General features: G+C 47.7%; 1 protein-coding gene across 1 annotated transcript in view; it reads right to left on the bottom strand.

Moving 5' to 3' along the window:
• Positions 1-17603, bottom strand: part of CACNA1C (calcium voltage-gated channel subunit alpha1 C) — a 416820-nt gene that overhangs the window by 19715 nt on the left and 379502 nt on the right. The window contains exons 33-40 of the mRNA XM_054514808.1: positions 15227-15355; positions 11220-11285; positions 8110-8201; positions 6717-6882; positions 5737-5864; positions 3018-3114; positions 2274-2376; positions 512-613 (exon numbers count right to left, since the gene is read on the bottom strand). Of these exons, the coding sequence (XP_054370783.1) occupies positions 512-613; positions 2274-2376; positions 3018-3114; positions 5737-5864; positions 6717-6882; positions 8110-8201; positions 11220-11285; positions 15227-15355 (883 nt within the window). The remainder of the gene's footprint in view (positions 1-511; positions 614-2273; positions 2377-3017; positions 3115-5736; positions 5865-6716; positions 6883-8109; positions 8202-11219; positions 11286-15226; positions 15356-17603) is intronic.

The following is a 17603-nucleotide window of genomic DNA, read 5'->3' as shown; positions in this document are numbered from 1 at the left end:
AGTGAACAGAGGAGACCACCTCTCCCCTGAAATGCAGTCACAGCTGTGTTCCAACACAATAAAAACTGTCAGCCAGCCAAAATGTGCACTGTGTTTTTCTCCAGGTAGCTCTCCTCCTTTCTGCAAACCCACTGGAAATTTTAGAAGACATGGTCTGCTGAGTTCAGAGCAGGCTGAGCAAGGCTCAGGACCTGGCTGCTGCTGCTGGCTGACTGCCAAGGGCTGCTTTGTGCCCATGGGGCCACCTGGAAAGTCAGTGAATGCCACACTGGATGCCTATGCACCAGCTCCTATTTATGCACATTTTTTTTCCTTTCTCTGATTTCTCAGCAGTAAGAACAGCATATTCCTGTTAGTATAGAACAGACCTCAGCCTGATGAAACACTGATAGCTTTGAGAAGAAAGTCTGTCCCCCCTAGTCCACCTGATGATCACGAGGTGCAGTAGGACAGGACAGGTGAGGGAAAAAACCAAAGATATTCAGAGACAGGGACAAGATCCTGCACTCACCACCTGCAGGAGGCACCACCTGGTCCAGCAGCTTCATACTGGTGCGCTTCCAGATTTTCTTAATTATTGCCCTCAGCTCTTCGTTGGCTTGCTCCAGGTTACCTGCAGGGTGAAAATCATCAGAGACAGGAATTAAGCAGACCCTGCAGAGGAGCAATTTAATGTCTGGCATGGAAATCTCAGGAGGTAAATATCAGAGCGTTTACAGTAGTGGAAAGTTTTGGGCCAAGAGATGCTCTGACCATTCCTAAAGCTCCCTCACAGCAAGAGGTCTTCTTCCTAAATGTGCATAGTCATCTCTGGGTAGGGAGGTGACTTTCCTTCTAGATACCCATTTCTTCTCAAATGAGTTGTCTTCAGTTTTATTTCTTGATTTATGTACATTCAAACCCCTCTCTTGTCTCTCTCTAGGTGTCTGAAACCAGTATCTTGTCCTCCTAAAGGTGTTTTTCCTGCAGTTTTTCTTATTTCTCCCCCGCACTGAGGCTCCTGAGGGTGCTGCACAGGGCTCTGCATGGCAGTAGTTCTTGTAATAGGATGCAGTGAAGATAGGGACATGGAATAACTTGCTGAGGATGCAACACATGGACAGCATCAAAGGCAGAAATCTGACACAGCAGGGCTAAATCCAAACTCCTACCCTGACCACTTAAAAGATCCTGCTAAGGCAAGAGAGAAAGCAAGCAGTTTGAGGCTTTAGATGGTTTCCCAGGAGTTTACTGGCAATGAGTCCAAGAGTTTGAGGCTCTCTCAGACAGAAAACTGAATCCTTTTTGGGTCTCTGTTTCATAAGACACAAGATGTCTTACAGGGATTGTGGGTGGCATTTTCTTCTTCCTCAGAAGAGTCTCTTGCACTACAGTCAAATTCTGTTTAGCACAGTTTTCAAGGCCTTAATATAATTTTTCATTTTGCCACTATTTTTTTGGCTCAGCAGTGTACAGCTGGCACTGTAAGGCAGAGTTCTGCTGGTCACTGCTTCCCCATGCCTGAAATGAAATGCAGCCACTCCTGAGGCAGAGGTGTTTAGCTGTGAATCACAGACCTACACTCTCTTTCAATGCATCTCATTAATACATGAAGCCAGATTTTGACTCAGGACCAATATCTTTCATTACAGCAGGTGACAGAGAGCAACAAAGAGGACAAGCTGAGTCCCGAATCTTGTCTGCTTTCCTCAAATATACCTGCTGTCTATGCAAAGCTATTAACAGTCCCTTTATTCCTCATCTCTCTTTACAACACCACTGTTAGTATAATGTAATGTTCACTCATGCTAATGGAAGCACAGGAGGAGTTTTTGTGAGATGAGACCCTCCAGTCCAAGCTCTTTTTCCTCCCTTGGACTGGAAGATCAGTGGCAACAGCAGTCAAGAAGTGGCTCAGCTCTGCAGACAGGGTACAAAAAGGAGGCTTCTTTGCCCTTCTCCTAATTGCTGTGTGAGCAGACATTGATCTAAAACTTTAAACTTTCAGACCACTATGAAGAATGTGATCAGTAATTTGAGATGATAATACAGGAAGCACCAGCTTCCTAGGCAGTGGGAAACACTGTGCTTTCCCTAGAAGATATTATTCCTCCAAACCTCTTCACATAGCTTTTTGTCCCACGTGCTGCATATGAGTAATTTGGATCATTTGAAACCAGTTGGACACCTTGGCACGAACACCTTTGTATCATTCTAAACAAGATGTCCCTGTTGGTTTATTCCAACTCAGGACATGATCACCTTTGTATCCTTGCAGTGAGCAAGCTTCTCACCTTCTGTCTTGATCCTCAGTGCTGTTCTGACCAGTGCAAAGAGAGTGGCATTGAACATGACGGTCCCATCGCTGTTCAGTGGCATATTCATGGAGACAAGGCGCTGTGGGATGAAGAGGAGAAAGAACAATCACTGCCACACATGGGCTGAAGCATGCCCCTCCTCATGTCCTCATGATGCCCTCCAGACCTGCCATCCCTCTCATGTGAATATCCATGGCCTGTAGATTAGTTCCACAATGAGAATGCCCTGTTATTTCCACCTCTCCTAATGTGTCTGGAGATGGGAGTTTGACAGTACAAGCAGAGGTGTGTTCTTGGTACTTGAGAGCTGAATTTAGCACAGATGTGCTCTCCTAAGCAGACCAAAGGCTGATGGCCCTGAGAAGTGCACAACCCACCTGCTGGTGACCCTCCAGCCCTGGACTGGGTGGTTGGAGCCCAGAGGAGCTGGCGAGGGGCACAGGGCAGCCCAGGGGTTGTTCAGACATGCTGTTGCTGGCTCTGCCTGGTGGGCAGCAATGTGCCCAGTGAGTGAGGCAGGGTCAGCTGGAAAATGCCACGGCAGGCTGGTTAGTGTAAAACAACTGGCCTGGTGCAAGGCAGCTCTGCCAAGCACGGAATTAGAGGGCTGGAATTAGATGGGCTTTACGGTGCCTTTCAGGCCAAACCATTGTGTATTCTCTGGCTGGTTCTCTGGTTTAGCTGCTGTGAGCCCAGGCTCCCAGAGCAGCAGTGCCTTACTTTGCAAGCCACCCGGTGAGGGCAGAGCTTCCCGAAGCCCAGCGGGGGCTGGATCCGCCGCAGCAGCGTCACCACGTCCAGGTGCTTGATCCGTCCCCTAAGGAAGAGAGCACAGGCAGGGCTGTGTGAGAGACAGCTGCTCACTTGGAAAATTAAAAAAGGTTTATTAAGCCTTGACAAAAATACAACAAAAGGACTACATAAGGAAAAAGCTGCAGCACTGGGAACTGCTTGTGTGCACACCACATGGCAAGTTCATCTTCAAGATGGATGCTCAGTCTATTATACCCCTGGGGCTTGTATCAGCCAGCCCTGGCCCCTCCCAAAACCTGTCAGGCAGCTTTTCTTTGCCATTTACTGGTGGAGACTGCTTTGTAACTTGATTGGAGGTCAGGTGTTGCCATGCCTCACCCCCTAAGCACCAAGCTTTTCCATTCCCAGCTGCCCCATGCAAGGGACGTGTGCAGCCTCCTTTGTACCTGTCCTAGACAACTCAGGCTGTCTGATGGCAACAATACAGGGGGGGAAAGGGAACTATGGGGAGAACAGAGGACATCTAAACTACAACATAACTATACATACATCACTTAAAGCTTTTCTTAATATTCACACAATAGTTATCTTTTAATTGTGAGAGCCAATCATCCCATTGTCCATCTATAACAGGCTGCATCCTGACCAGGGCTGACCTGCTGGCCCTCCTACAGAGTGCAGCTACAGCTAAAGGTGTCACTAAGGTCTCTCCAGCCTCATGCTGCTGCTCCCTGTAGCCCAGGCATAGCTTAAAGTATTATTTCAGGCCTCTTGCACCTGGTGCCTTCTGCAGGATTTGTCTGGCACTCATATGTCACCGTCATATTTTCTGGAAAAATCTCCTTGCCCAGGACTTTCTCCTGGAAGCTGAGAAGCCTCAGAGAAAACAGAAAACAATAATTATCTGATTCGCTTCTCCTGTGTTTGGCTGCTTTGGAATGTGTTTGGAGATTGTTTACCCACAGGTGATTCATTGGTTTAATGTGAATTGCTTTTCACTCATTGGCCAATCAGGGCCAAGCTGGGTTGGGACTCTGGAAGGAGTCATGAGTTTTCATTATTATCTTTTTAGCCTTCTGTAAGTATCCTTTCTGTGTTCTTTAGTATAGTTTAGTATAGCATTCTTTAATATAATATAGATCATAAAATAATAAATTAGCCTTCTAAGAACATGGAGTCAGATTCATCATTCCTTCCTGCCACGGGGCACCCCACAGATACAACACTCATATAACTTCTACTAGTGCAGAAATCCCAGCTGTCAGTCATACTTGAGTCAATGCTTGCAAGAATTGACCTCAGCCTTTTCAACGTTGCGGTTTCTTAGTGCAGGAACCGATAAGCTGGGGTTCTCTTCCCATCACTGACCTGCTCAAAATAAATATCTGCTTATTTACTTGTTGGGCTGAGGCCTGTAGCAGGCAGAGAGGTGTAAAGGGTCTATTTCTTTGTGGTTTACCTCCCATGTAAATAGCCCCAAGCCACTGCCTTTTAATACTTGTTTATGCTTTGGGCTGTTTTGTGAGCACAAAACAAAGCACTGAACTTCCTTCACGGCAGCAGTTGGGTTTCTCTTAAGTTTGGTAAATGGCATCTCAAAAGAAGAATTCTGTCAGGGAGGGAGGAAAGTTAGCAGAGCCAGAGGAGGGGCATGGGACATGGATGGCGAAGAGGAATGAAAGAGATTCCCATTTATAAACAGGGAGGAGCAGGATGCCATCTGAACTGAGTTATATTATATGGCTTCAGTCACTGCAGTCTGGTCTTCAAGGAAGCACACATAGTAGCATCTGTTTTGTTAACAAATGGTGTGTTTATTACTAGTCTGTGCTTATTCCCCATCCATATCAAAAGTCCCCAGCCCAGGAAGTCACCATGAAGGTGAAGAAGTGTTTAAATTCATGTGTCACTCTCATAATGTGACACACCCTCACGTATGGCAGAACCTAAGCCCAGACTAATCTCAACACTTTGTCTCCTAAAGAGATCTGCTTTCAGTTTACACCCAAATCTCTCTCCATGGCTTTTGCATTATGAAGGGGGCTTTGCAATTACAATTGTCAACTGTACAGTAATGCCACAGGGATCTAATGCACTTTAAGCCTAAGCATGTGTCAAACAGAGCATATAATACTGAATGCCAGTTAAGCCCTCATGTGAGTTGTTGTAGTGTAACTTTATATCCCTGCAAGTCTGCTCTTGTGAATAACCCTGCAGACAATGTAATGCAGCCATGTGAATGTACAGGCTGTGGTGGGCACATATGACGTAGAAAAAGATCAGAGATTTGAGCAGAGCAGCTCTGCTGTGAGCACAAAGTCAAGCAGAAGAGTCACAGCTCAATATCACAAACAAGTACATCAATACTCCAACCCCCTAATCTCTTTTTCTCAGTCTCCTGCTCCCCTAAGTCTATATCTCCCTGACAGAAAGTAAAGCAATGGCCTGACAGGGAACAGTGCAGCCTAAATGCTGAGATTTCTGTGAGTATCTTTGCACTTTGGGCTTATGGATTCACCAGCAGTACCTAGTGGTGATATTTGTTTTAGGAGTTTTGTACAAAAAAAAAAAAAAGAAAAAGTGTTCCTGCAGGAGGAACATGGCACTTACTGCACTGAGTCTAGAGAACAGAAAATAATGGGCCTGTTCTCCCGAGGAGCTCTGATATCCAGGCTGGGTTACTTACTTAGCTTCAGGGTCATACTCTGCCCAGATCCTTTTAAATTCATCCAGGTGGTGTGGTCCTAAAATGGACCAGTCCCGTGTCAGGTAATCGAAGTTATCCATTATAACAGCTACAAAAAGATTGATGATCTGCAAACAAGGACAGAGATGATGTGATGGATGAGGCAAGGAACAGTAAATTTTACCAGGTTCTCCATTTAAGGTCTGAATTTGGACTCACAAAACTAGGAAGCCATTTGGGTTAGCTTCCTTATTCCCACATCCCAGCCCCCCAGTTTAAATGGGAAGAGCCCAGAGGTGGAATATTCTCAGCTGGTTACATTTTTCTCCTCCCTACTAAATGGACGACACACAAATTTGCTGAATTCTTATTTCTGCTGTCATGGCTTTTTATTTACCTATGTCTCTGCCTGGCAGAACGAGGTGGGATTTATCTTCAATAGGCAGTGGGGCTGAGATAAAAGTCCTTTCTTCTGGCCCAAGACCAAAACTTTAGAAATGCTGCTGCTGTTCACTGGGAGGGTTTTGGGCACTGCTGCCAGCTGCAGAGCGTGTGCTGTCGCTCTGAGCAGTGCTGCACTGCCAACACGGAGCAGATGCAAGTGGGATATGTGTATTCTCACAGTCATTGCTGCTGGCAGAGGAGGAAAAACCTGCTCAGCAGCCAGAAGGAAGGTAGGAGGGAAGGTGGGAAGTGTGGCTGAGGCGTTGCTAGCCTCAGCACAGCCCACAACAGACTAATTTGGTTTTCTCATTTAGGGGGAGGGGGAAAGAGCACTCCTTTGCCCTGCACAAAGGACAGGGATTGGAAGCAGAGCATCCCCCAGAGCTGGAGGGAGGCAGGGAAGGGGTGTTGTCACTGAAAGGGTTCTGCTGGGAAGGACCCATGGGGAGATTTGAGATCCTTCTTGTCCTGTGCATTGCTGATGTGGGGAAGCAGAAGCTGAGTCTGCCAGGGAGGGTCTGGGCTGGGGCACTCACCAGGAAGGCACAGAGCATGTAGAAGCTGATGAAGTAGAAGACGGCGAAGCTGCTGCCGCACGAGTGATCGGCCTCCGTGGAGTTGGCCGGCTCCGACTCCGGGTCGCACTTCTTGTCAGGGAGACATGCCAGCATGATTTCCTGCCAGGCCTCACCTGTGGCACACCTGGGCAAGGCAGAGGGCAGGGGGAGACAGCAGTGACCTTGGATGGGACAGGGACTGCCACATTAGCAACCTGCTCCTGATCCCGTGAACGTTAATGAGACTTTTGCCACTGAGGTCAATTAAGAGCAAGTTAGGCTTGTTAGGGTGTCAAAATATGGCTTTGACATCCCCTGGCATATCCTGCTCTGTCACTGTCATATTTTCTGGAAAAATCCTTTCTTCTCCTGGGAAGCTGAGAAGCCTCAGAAAAAAAATGAAAACAGTAATTATCTGATTTGCTTCTCCTGTGTTTGGCTGCTTTGGAATGATGTTGGAGATGGTTTATCCAACACGTGAATTGTTTTTACTTAATGACCAATCAGAGTCAGGCTGTGTTGGACTCTGAGGAGTCAGTCATGAGTTTTCATTATCATTCTTGGTAACCTTCTGTCTGTATCCTTTCTCTATTCTTTAGTATAGTTTTAGTAGACTATCACATCATATATCATATCATATCAAATCATAATAAATTAGCCTTCTAAGAACATAGAATCAGATTCATCATTTCCTTCCTGCCATGGGGGACCCTGAAAATACCACACTGCTTGTGTGCTGCTGATGATGGCAACAAAACCTCTGTTTGGTTTTGTTGCCATCATCAGCATATAATTTCTGACTGGCTTAGGCTGCTGTGGGTACGGGGCTCTCACATTCCAAGCAGAATCATGGAGATATGTGTGACATGGCTGTGGATTGCATCTAAAGAAGTCCTTCAAAATTCTCATAGTGTTGAATTTGTGCCAGCTTCCCACCCCTTCAGCACCCCTCTCTGGCCTCAGCTGGAGTGGGATGATGAGCTCAGTGCTAAGCAGAGCTGGACATGGCCGTGCCTAAGCACGAGTTCATCATGTCCCTTTCCCTGCTGGAAGTCACACTGGCCAGATTTGAATCAAAGAAGGTTTTGAGGCATATCAACCTTGGAGAGCACTGGAAACTGGCTACCTTCCTTCTGTGTAGGAAGACTCATGTCCCTCCCCAGCACCGAGTGTAACCAGGGTGAGCTGCTGGGCTACAAGAGACTCAATGCACTGCTCCTTCCGTCTGACATAATTCCAGGCTCCCCCACTGAAGGACAACATGTTACTACTCACCTCAGGAACATGACACGGTAGGAGGAGATAATCTGTGCCCGAGAGCAGAGGAACGGTGCTCCCAGGCTGACACAATGCAGAGCTGTGGTGTACCTACCTGAAAAGCAGCAGCACTGCCTGGGGGAAGGTCTGGAAGTTATTGTTGCGGTTGATTTCTGTGGTGTCGTTCAGCGCAATTTTACCAAACACCTGGCAGAAAGCAAAGGTCTTTTCAGATTAGCCCTGCAAAATCCCCAAACCTCTTGTCACCTGTAGCTCTTGGCCTCCCTCTGACTCTGATATTTAATGAAATCTGCTCTTCTATTAAAAGAAATTTTCCTGTGTCTTTCATATTTTTTGTTGCTTCCTTGGCTTCTGCTTTATAACCACAAAAGCACTAATTTTGCAATAAGAAACATCTTGTGTCAAAACAAGGTGTCCTTCCTTATTCATACACTGAATACATGATATGGGGCATTGTTTTAACAGACACTCAATTGGGAAGGGAGTCCAGCTGAAAGAAATCAGTAACAGAGAAGAAAAGGCTCCTTCCTTCATTGCTTATCTATCTTTGTCAGGACAAAATGATAGCAAAGGACCAGCAGCTGCAAAGCCTTGAGCTTCCATCTCCGTGGGGGGCCTTGGATCTTCACAAAACCATGTAAATACATTGCCTTGGATCTGCAATTGTCCAAATGCCTGCCCTTCTATAGTCATGCTTGTCTCCAGCAGGTGTTTCAGGGGTCCTCCCAGATTGCAGCAGCATGAGATGATGACCAGATCTGCCTAGACAAGGATGCCCTAGAGCTTCCTCCCATGCCACATCAACCAAGCCTGCAACCATCAGCAAACCTTTTTAGGGGCCTGTCTTTGGGTGTGAAGTCCCCAGTGCAGCAGTTTCAGGCTTCTTTAAAAAACCTTGGATAGCTGTGGTACTTTCAGGCAGTGAGACTGAGAGGTTAAACAAACCTTGTGTGGCAGAAAGGTCTCTACACAGCACAGGCAGGACTATTTATTCCCCACTGATAACAACGTGGCAGAGATCTCAGGGGCTGAGAGCTGTAATCTCTCTGTAGCCAAAACAAGCAGCAGGAACAGAGCAGCTCGGAGAGAACACCTAGCTTCTTTTCAAGGAAATGTCACTGATAATTAGCACCCCCAGAGAAACAGCGACACGGAGAGGAGCACAGGGACAATGGTGGGATGGCTTTGCCAGACGGGAGGGAGGGTCAGCACATGGCAGTTTTCCTCAGGGGTTCCTCATGGATACATGGGGAACTTCTGCCTGGCCAGCCCCATGCCACAGGCAGCTCTGACTGCCCCATTGCACCGAGCTTGAGCTGAGACAGCTCATATTTTTCATTTCAGGCAAATGTAGATAAGGGAGCTCCTCATGATCCACCCTACAGCTTCCCTCACACAGGAGGCAGCAGCTGCTGTGGGTGTTTTGCATTAGGCACCTGGGAGGAGCCATAAGTGGGGGTCCTCCCTCACAGCCTCCCCAGTCTGTGCCTCCTGGGCCTTCCCAGAGCAGCTCCATCCATCAGCATTAACCTGGATGTTTTCCACTCAAGCACTTTAGGTAGTGAGGCTTGAACGTTGTTACGCTCCAGGTTGTGGCAGTAGCTGACTTAAAGTAGTAGGTCTCCTTTATATGGGCAATTCTGATATTTTTATCAGTTCTGGGACATCCAGTCTTTCATGGTAGCTGCTTAATGGAGTGAGGGATGATTTTCCTTCCTATGTGCCCCTGTGTGTGAGGGAACTCTGTGTGTCAGCACGTTCAAGAGAGCTGCACACAAAATGTCTGAGATGCCATTTGGACAAAAAGTGATAATCACAGGTCTGTGGGCTCTGGGCAAACAGGGAAAATTTAAAAAGTTGGTTTTCTTATTGGAAGACATGAGGGCATGAAGGGACCTAGTAATCTAGATCAATGTGAAAGGCAGATGTATGACTTTCAGGCTGCTGAGATGATTTAAACAGAGGCTTGAATGTAAGCCAAGGGTTAAATAGGTAACTTAGAACTAGCTGAAAGAAAAAGGAGTAGAATTACAGAACAAAGCATCTGGTCTTGGCAGTGCCCTGACCACTGTAGACATATCTGTGTGGGTGCTTGGAAGTCACTAATAATGCTTCGTGCAGTGATGTAATACCAGCTTAATACTCTGAAGTGATTTTCTGTATAGCACAGGTAATTCTGTAGGATCTTGGCCATCTTAGGTATTAGAGGCAAAACTGGCAAGTTTGCAGTATGAGCTTAGTAGAGTAAAATGACAGCTGTGATTACTGGGGCTATTGAGATAACCTGTGATAATTCAAGAAAACATTAATTTTATCTTTTACAGTGGGACAGTGTAGATGGAGTTTGTGAAAACATATGATTATAATAACAGGAAACAAATTAAAACAAGGTCACAGAGGTCAGATGAATTTCATTACAAATTCTGTTGCCATTGTGAAACCAAGAAGCCTGTCTCGTTTGAAGACCTCTGGAAGCAATTATGCCATGTCTTTCCATACTGTGGCCTCTGATCCCAGATGGCTGACTTGTCTGAGAACTTTGATTAACATGGAAGTGGAAAGTGAAGCTTAGCTTGAAGAGCAGCACAGCAAATGAGGCTGGGACTGTCACAGGCTGTGCCTGTATCCCTTGCTGTCTTCAATGGTGTCTGTGCAACATCAGTTCCTTGCACAAGTGAATGCTCAGGATGATTCCAAGCACATTTTGCAGACTGAGTAAGATGTTGTGTTGATGTGAGTGTTGGTACATTGGGTCTGATCCCATATTTACCTTCATAGGTGTAGATCAAAAGCTGCTCTTTACAACTCAGTGGAAGTTGTGCCAGTGTGAAAGAGATGCAAGGGAACATTTTGGTTTGCTCAGTGCAGCATGGCCATAAGCCCACTTAAAAAGCTGTTTTGGACCAACAGGCAGGGCAGTAAATCTTTGTGGATATTCCTTCAAGAATGTGGAGAGCAGGCATGGTCCTTTTACTGTTTGCATATTGTGTTCTGCCCTTAAATGGGTCAATTTTTTTTTATTTCCTTGCTTTTTTTTCTGGATCATGTTGGAGGTACCCAGTCAGACAATGTTCTCCAGCCAAGGTTAGCTTCTATCTCACCTTACTAGCCCCCACAACCACACACTGATCTAGTTACCCTGTAGTCCTGTTCCCATGCTCTAGCAGGAGACAGACACACCCGAGCTCTTTAGGCATCACTTACCTGCATCCCAATCACAGCGTAGATGAAGAACAACATCACTATTAAAAGAGCCACGTAGGGGAGAGCCTGGAAAGAAAAAAAGAGAGGGCTGTGTCTCTGCCTGGTTCCTGCCGCTGGCTTTGGGACAGGGGCGCGGCTGTGGCTCTGTAGTGCGGGCAGTAGCCACTAGATGCCTCTGCAAGCCCACGCTTGGTTTGCCCGCCCAGCCCAGCCGGCTCGGCTCTGTGCCATGGGGGATGCATGGTGGAGGGATGGATGGATGGATGGAGCTCCGCTGCCTTCCCGTCACTCCTGCCCTTGACCGAGCCAGAAAAGAGGGAAAACCAGTGTCTACACCTGCTTACCAGGAGGAGAAAGCTCTCACAGCCAGCACTACTCTGGCACTAATGGCAATGTGATATTTCCCTGTGTCTAGAATGGTGAAATAAAAGATGCTACAGCTGCTGGAATCTTAATTCAAGGCTTCTGCTATAATGGCTGGTACCACCCTAAGTAGCTAAAGCAGCATCAGCACCTTCCTGTTGAGTTTAGGTGTCCCTGATGGTGCCTGCCATGCAGCGAGTGTCAGTGATCAGCTGCTGGAGAGGAAATGCAGAGCCTTGATAAGCACAGCTGCCTCCCAGGGAAGGGGTCAGTGCAATCAGCAAGTGCTGAGTGCTCCCGGTTTCCTCTACCACTGACAGGAATCAAGGGCTCGGGACTTCATGGGCTCAGGCTTTTTGAGCAGGAATCTTTTGAAATATCTAGCACTCAGAGCAGAGGCTTTCAGAATTTGATTCAGAGGAAATGGGTGGACACATACACTCTGAAAATGTGAGCACAGTCCCTGATCTAAAACACCTAATTTCAGAGAATATAGTGAGCCTACAACATTATCAGAGGGCTGCAGCACCTCTGCTATGGAGACAGGCTGAGAGAGTTGGGGTTATTCAGCCTGGAGAAGAGAAGGCTCCAGAGAGACTCTAGAGTATCTTCCAATACCTAAAGGGGGCCTACAATAAAGACATAGAGGGATTTTTTTCAAGGGCATGCTGTGATAGGAAAAGGGGTGATGGTTTTATACTGAAAGAGGGCAGGTTTAGATTAAATATTAGGAAGAAATTATTTACTATATGGATGGGTGAGACATGAACAGGTTGCTCAGATAATCTGTGGCTGTCCTGTTTCTGGGAATGTTCAAGGCCAGGTTGGATGGAGCTCTGAACAACCTGGTCTAGTGGAAGGTGTTCCTGCCCATGGCAGAGTGGTTGGAACTGGGTGATCTTTAAGGTGCCTTCCAACCCAAACCCTTCTGTAATCCTAAATTCAACACAACTAAATCCTGCAGGAAAAAACGAGGGAATATTTTCACTGGCCACCATGGAAATTTGACTAAGATCAGCATAAATCATCTTGAAGAGATCTGAATATTAAAATGGCAAAAAATAATCAAATCCTTTGGACAATGTCTGTAATCATCACCTTGAGTCTCAGGACAGATTCCTCTGGCTTTTCATTGGGCCAGACAAATCGATATAGTTACCTCACAATGTCACTGAAGAGACCACCAGCTCAGAACTGGGCTCCAAACATTTTGTGATGATTTAGGTGGGACTTGATACACACAATACCCAAGAGCTCCTGGGATAGTGTCCAGACAGGATCTGAGGTGTATAACCTTAACAGTACTTCTAAGGTGTATAACCTTAACTGTTTTCTGACAGTACTGCTGTTTTTCCCATCCAAATGGGGGTGGGAAAGTGTTTTCTGTCCTCCCTGTCTGCCCCTTCACTTCCTTTTAGTGTTCTGCTCAGTCCACTCCTCTCCTCTAACGCACCTTCCTGCTCATCCCTGCCCCTTGTTCCCCATGGCTACTTCAGCTTCCCGTATTCTCCATTTCTGTCTCTGTCCTCTCTGGCTCTGTCCTTCCTTGGCGTTACCACTTTGTCCTTGTCATTCCCACGGCCCTGCCGTGCCCTCAGCACCCTCTCACTTCCTTCTCCTCCTCCCACTCCCCAGGCTGACCCTGTTGCTGTCTCTGCAGACAGCAGGAAACCCCATGGAGCATTTTCCCACCGCTCTGACGGTGCCCCAGCTCCTACGTCAGCACTTCATGCCATGCCCAGGGCACCTGGAAGCGACCATGGGATCTCACTCCATGGGTCCCTTGCTTGTTGGGCTGCCCTGTGTGAGCAGAGATGCTTCCTGGAAGCATGTGGGGACACTGAAGAGCCTGTGCCAAAGTCTGCTGGGATCCCACATTCTGACGGTGGGAGCGGCACAGTGGCTATTCTTAGCTGCCAAAGGAACCTCCCGGTAGTTGCAACAGGAAGAGCTTGGAGCAGAGAATTTCATGTTATAAATGGATAAAGGCTTTCAAGGGAAAAGGCACTTGCTTGCAATGCTGCCTGTTTTTTCCCCCTCCCCTGCTGTGGAAGATGCCTCCATCCTTTCTCCCCCCACCCTACAGCCCTGCCTGAAGTGACTCTCCAGTTGAAGAGGTCTGGAGGTCACAGGAGGGAAGTTCCAGGTGCTCCCTTTCCCATCCATCTCCTCCTCTCCAGCCATGAGCCATGACAAGTTCAGCTCAGGGCAAGCTATTGCCAAAGAGGCAGGAGGGGGCACAGGGGCAAGGGGAGGAGAGGCAGGAACTGGAAAGTGTGACTCTGTGCCCTGCCTCGGGGCTGGCTGAGCTGTGCCAAGGGAATCTCATTCCTACGCACGCAAACAAAATGGTTCCCAGTGGCACTGCTCAAATAACAACCTGGAAGTTGGCAACTCTGCAAGCAATGGAAAAAGTCACTGTGGAGTGGATGTGCCAGAAACCTGCTGTGCAGGGTTAGGTCCTCTGACAGTCAAGGAGTGTGCAAAATGAGTCCTTTGCATTAGCCTGGTGGTCTGGCTACTGGGACCACTGAGAGCTGCACTGGAATAAGCCTGTGCTGGTCCCTGGTGTGCACCTGTGCTGCTTCTGCTGAGAAGAGACAGAAGTTGCAATGAGCTGCAGCACTGCAGGCTTTGGCCCCAGCTTGTGTTGTCACTGGTGAGGTTCAAGTTTTAAAGTATGGGTCAATTCCTTTTCCATTTGAGTCAATACCAAAGCTATTGACCACTTACAGCCTCAGTCTGAGGGCTACATAGGTGCTGTTTCAAGACTTGTGTGTTGCACAAGTTACTCTTTCATGCTTTTGCCCAGTTGTGTGTTCTGCATATTTGCTCATGTTTAGACCACCATTTGTATTCCTGTGCTGTGTTTCCCTGCCGATTCCTTTGGATAAGCCCCAGCTAACATCCAGGTTGTGCTGGTCCAGTAAATCCAGGTCAAGTACTTTTAGAATGCAGGAATATGCCATGCTCCATCTCTATTATTTTACTATATGTGGCTAGGTTTTTTTCTAGCAAATAACTGGCGTGTTTGTTTTCCTCCAAAGGTGATGATTCTTATCCAGTCTGATATTCCTCACTTCCTCCTATCTACTCTGGAACTTTATCTACCACTAAAATGCAACCTGTCTCCAGGGAAGAAAGCAGCAGCAATTTAATAACTTGGCATTGTTACCAGCTCAAAAGAGTAGGGCTAAAAAGATGAATTCTTCCTGGATGAAAGTATGGAGGCCACACACCTCTAATACTCACTGGAAATCCTCAAAACAATGCTTAAAGGAAACTTAATTGAGACACAGGCCTTCCCCCAATAGCTGTGTATTTCACTTAGAGTTGCACATATGAAACACAGCTCAAATAAGAAAAAAAAAAAAAGCTGAGACTGAAGGGTTACAGACAGGCAGTAATTGAGTTGAACTGAGCTATTAAGGCTGTTCAGAGGTTCTCCAGCAATTCCTCATGCTTTAAAGATGAAACTCATACCCAGGCAGTCATTCCCTGCGAGTTCCATTTACTTGACTCATTTGTGCCACCTCTCCCTGGGCACATTTGAGCTCAGGCACTGGGGTGAAACCTCTCCCTGAGAGGCCACCGAGGGAAATCAAAAGGAGTGGGGTCTTTCTTAGAGATGAGTGAAGGAATACCTGGAAGGACTTGATGAAGGTCCACAGCAGTGTCCGGATGCCCTCCCCTCGGCTCAGGAGCTTCACGAGGCGCATCACGCGGAAGAGTCGGAAGAAGGTGATTGAGATGCGAGAGTTTTCCTCTGCGTTCTGGAAGCCATTGGCACAGAGGCAGAGTTACAACAGCACGAGAGCAACCGGGGCCCTGGGCCACAGAGGAGCCTACGCCGAGGGTTCACTGCACTGTTCCTTGTCCTGCTACTGCTCCCTGGGCTTGCACTCCCCGGCACCCCAGGGACAGGCCGAGGCTGCTCCAGCCTGCCCTGTCCCCCATGGTGGTGAGGCTGCTCTAGGGGGCCTCTCAAGGCCACCAGCCTCTCCCTTCAGTTTGCCTGGCCTTTCAGGGATTATGCTCATGCCTCTCCAATACATCTCCCCACATCGGAAAGAGGCAATTCCCCTTTGACCTTGCACTGGAGGAGAAAGACACTTTCCCTTTTGGCCTGCCTTGAGTGTCTCACCCCAGTGGGTGTCTCAGCCAGCAGTTCTGCTGAATCTGGTGTCAGGCACCAGCCATGTTCTGCTTGCTCTGCTGGGAAACAGGAGCAGGTCCCAGATTTGCCCCTGGCTGCAAAACCCCACAGGGGCACCCCATGGTGTGTATTGGTGTCACTGGCACCACTGCCAGCCTGGCTGTCCCTGTGCTCCTGTGGCTATGCTCCTGTGGGCTGGCCCCTGGTCACTCTCTCCCACTGCTGGGCCTTTCTCATTTCTCATGACCCCTTTGTATTTCCCACAGTCTGCGCACTGACTTCTGTTTTTTTAAAAACATTTTCTTTTGGCTTCGCTGCTACTGTTCGAGTGTGGAGTATTTTAAAATAGTCTTTCTTCTGGCCTGTTTTTTCTCACAGCATCTGCTTTGTCCCTAAGCATTTTCCCCTGGGGTTGCAACCAGCTCTGACGTTCCTCAGCCTTCACATGTGTGAAGGCAACATCCATCTGAAGGCTGCTGCAGCAGCAGGCTCACCTGGCCTTGGCAGAGGACTTGCTGCCTAGCTCAAGGGCACAGCAAATGCCAAGTTTTCCAGTTTATTAACCCCCTAAAATACTGTGCCAAGCCTGTGAAGCTGGTGCCTTCCGGTAGCAGCACTGTGGGAATGTGACCTCCTGTCACAGGGGGAGATAACACTGTCACCCTGCCACTTGACCTGCTGTGGAGCACAGTGAATGGAAACCCCCTCTCTGTCCCCACCCAGCTGCAAAGACTGCAGTTTGAGTCTAAACACCACCAAAAGAGCAACATTTAGGAGGAAGAAACAGTGCAGATCACCCCTGCTGTTAACTACTCACCACTGTGTAAACCAAGAGAGAACAGACCCTTTGGATTTCCTGTCACTGGGCAGTGAAAACAGCAGCCTGTCTGCTTCTGATAAAAGCCAAGGCACAGGAGCAGCCTGGGTGGATGTTTCTGGGATTAAATGCCCAGATGCAGATGTGTACCTGGGTGTGCTCCTGTTTCTGAGCTGACTGGTGCTCAGCTCTGTCCCTGTCTCTATGCAGGGGCTGTAGCTCGGTGCTGGGTGTGACCCCTGCTTGCACAGAGAGCTCAGCACCATGTGCAACAGATCAGGATTGCATCCAGCTGCAGCTTGTCTGTCTGTCTGTCTGTGGTGTGTCTGTCACCAGGTAACTTCCACCAGGCTGTACCAAAGGCTGACACTTGCTGCCCATGGAATAACTGGGTGAAAAAGATTAGGGAAACAGGCTGTGTCATGAAAAGCCTGAGTGCTCCCTACCCCTCACATCATCCTGGTTTGATTACTTGGACATCAGGCTGTGGGTTTCAGCAGATTGGAGGGAGCTGCTCTGAGGTGAAGGAGGGAATGTGACCTCCAAGGAATCAAAAATCATGGCACTGAATACTCTCAGTGCTAGAGTCCCAGAGGGATAACTGTAAGGTCAAATACCTCTTCCAGTCCTTTAGAAGCCAAGCTCTAATACCATGTAATACCATTTAAAACAGAGCTGAGGTACCAATCTAGAGGTTGTATGGACAGCAATCATGCTCTGGTTGTGACTAAAAAAACAGAGTTTTCTTATTCTACCTGCTGTTCTTCTGGTTGGCTTGGCTCTTTAGGTGGCAGCAAGTGGGGACATGGGTCTGGACAGAGGTTTTAGTATTCCTTTGTCCTTCCTTGCTGAGAGGAGGCAGCTACTGTAGGCAGAACTTTATCTCTGCCCTCCTAGTGTCCTGCAGCAGGCAAAGTCTCAGCAGCAGATAAAATAGAACAAATCCCTCCCTGACGCAAATCTGCAACTTACTGGCATCAAACCACTTAGCCAAAAACTCTGCCATGCCTCAGAAGATTACAGTCATTTTCAAACTAGGTGGCTGTAG

This window comes from Molothrus ater, chromosome 5, assembly GCF_012460135.2.
Source record: "Molothrus ater isolate BHLD 08-10-18 breed brown headed cowbird chromosome 5, BPBGC_Mater_1.1, whole genome shotgun sequence".
NCBI lineage: Eukaryota > Metazoa > Chordata > Aves > Passeriformes > Icteridae > Molothrus > Molothrus ater.
The sequence above is the reverse complement of the archived record's forward strand: the minus strand, read 5'-3'. Positions and strand labels throughout refer to the sequence as shown.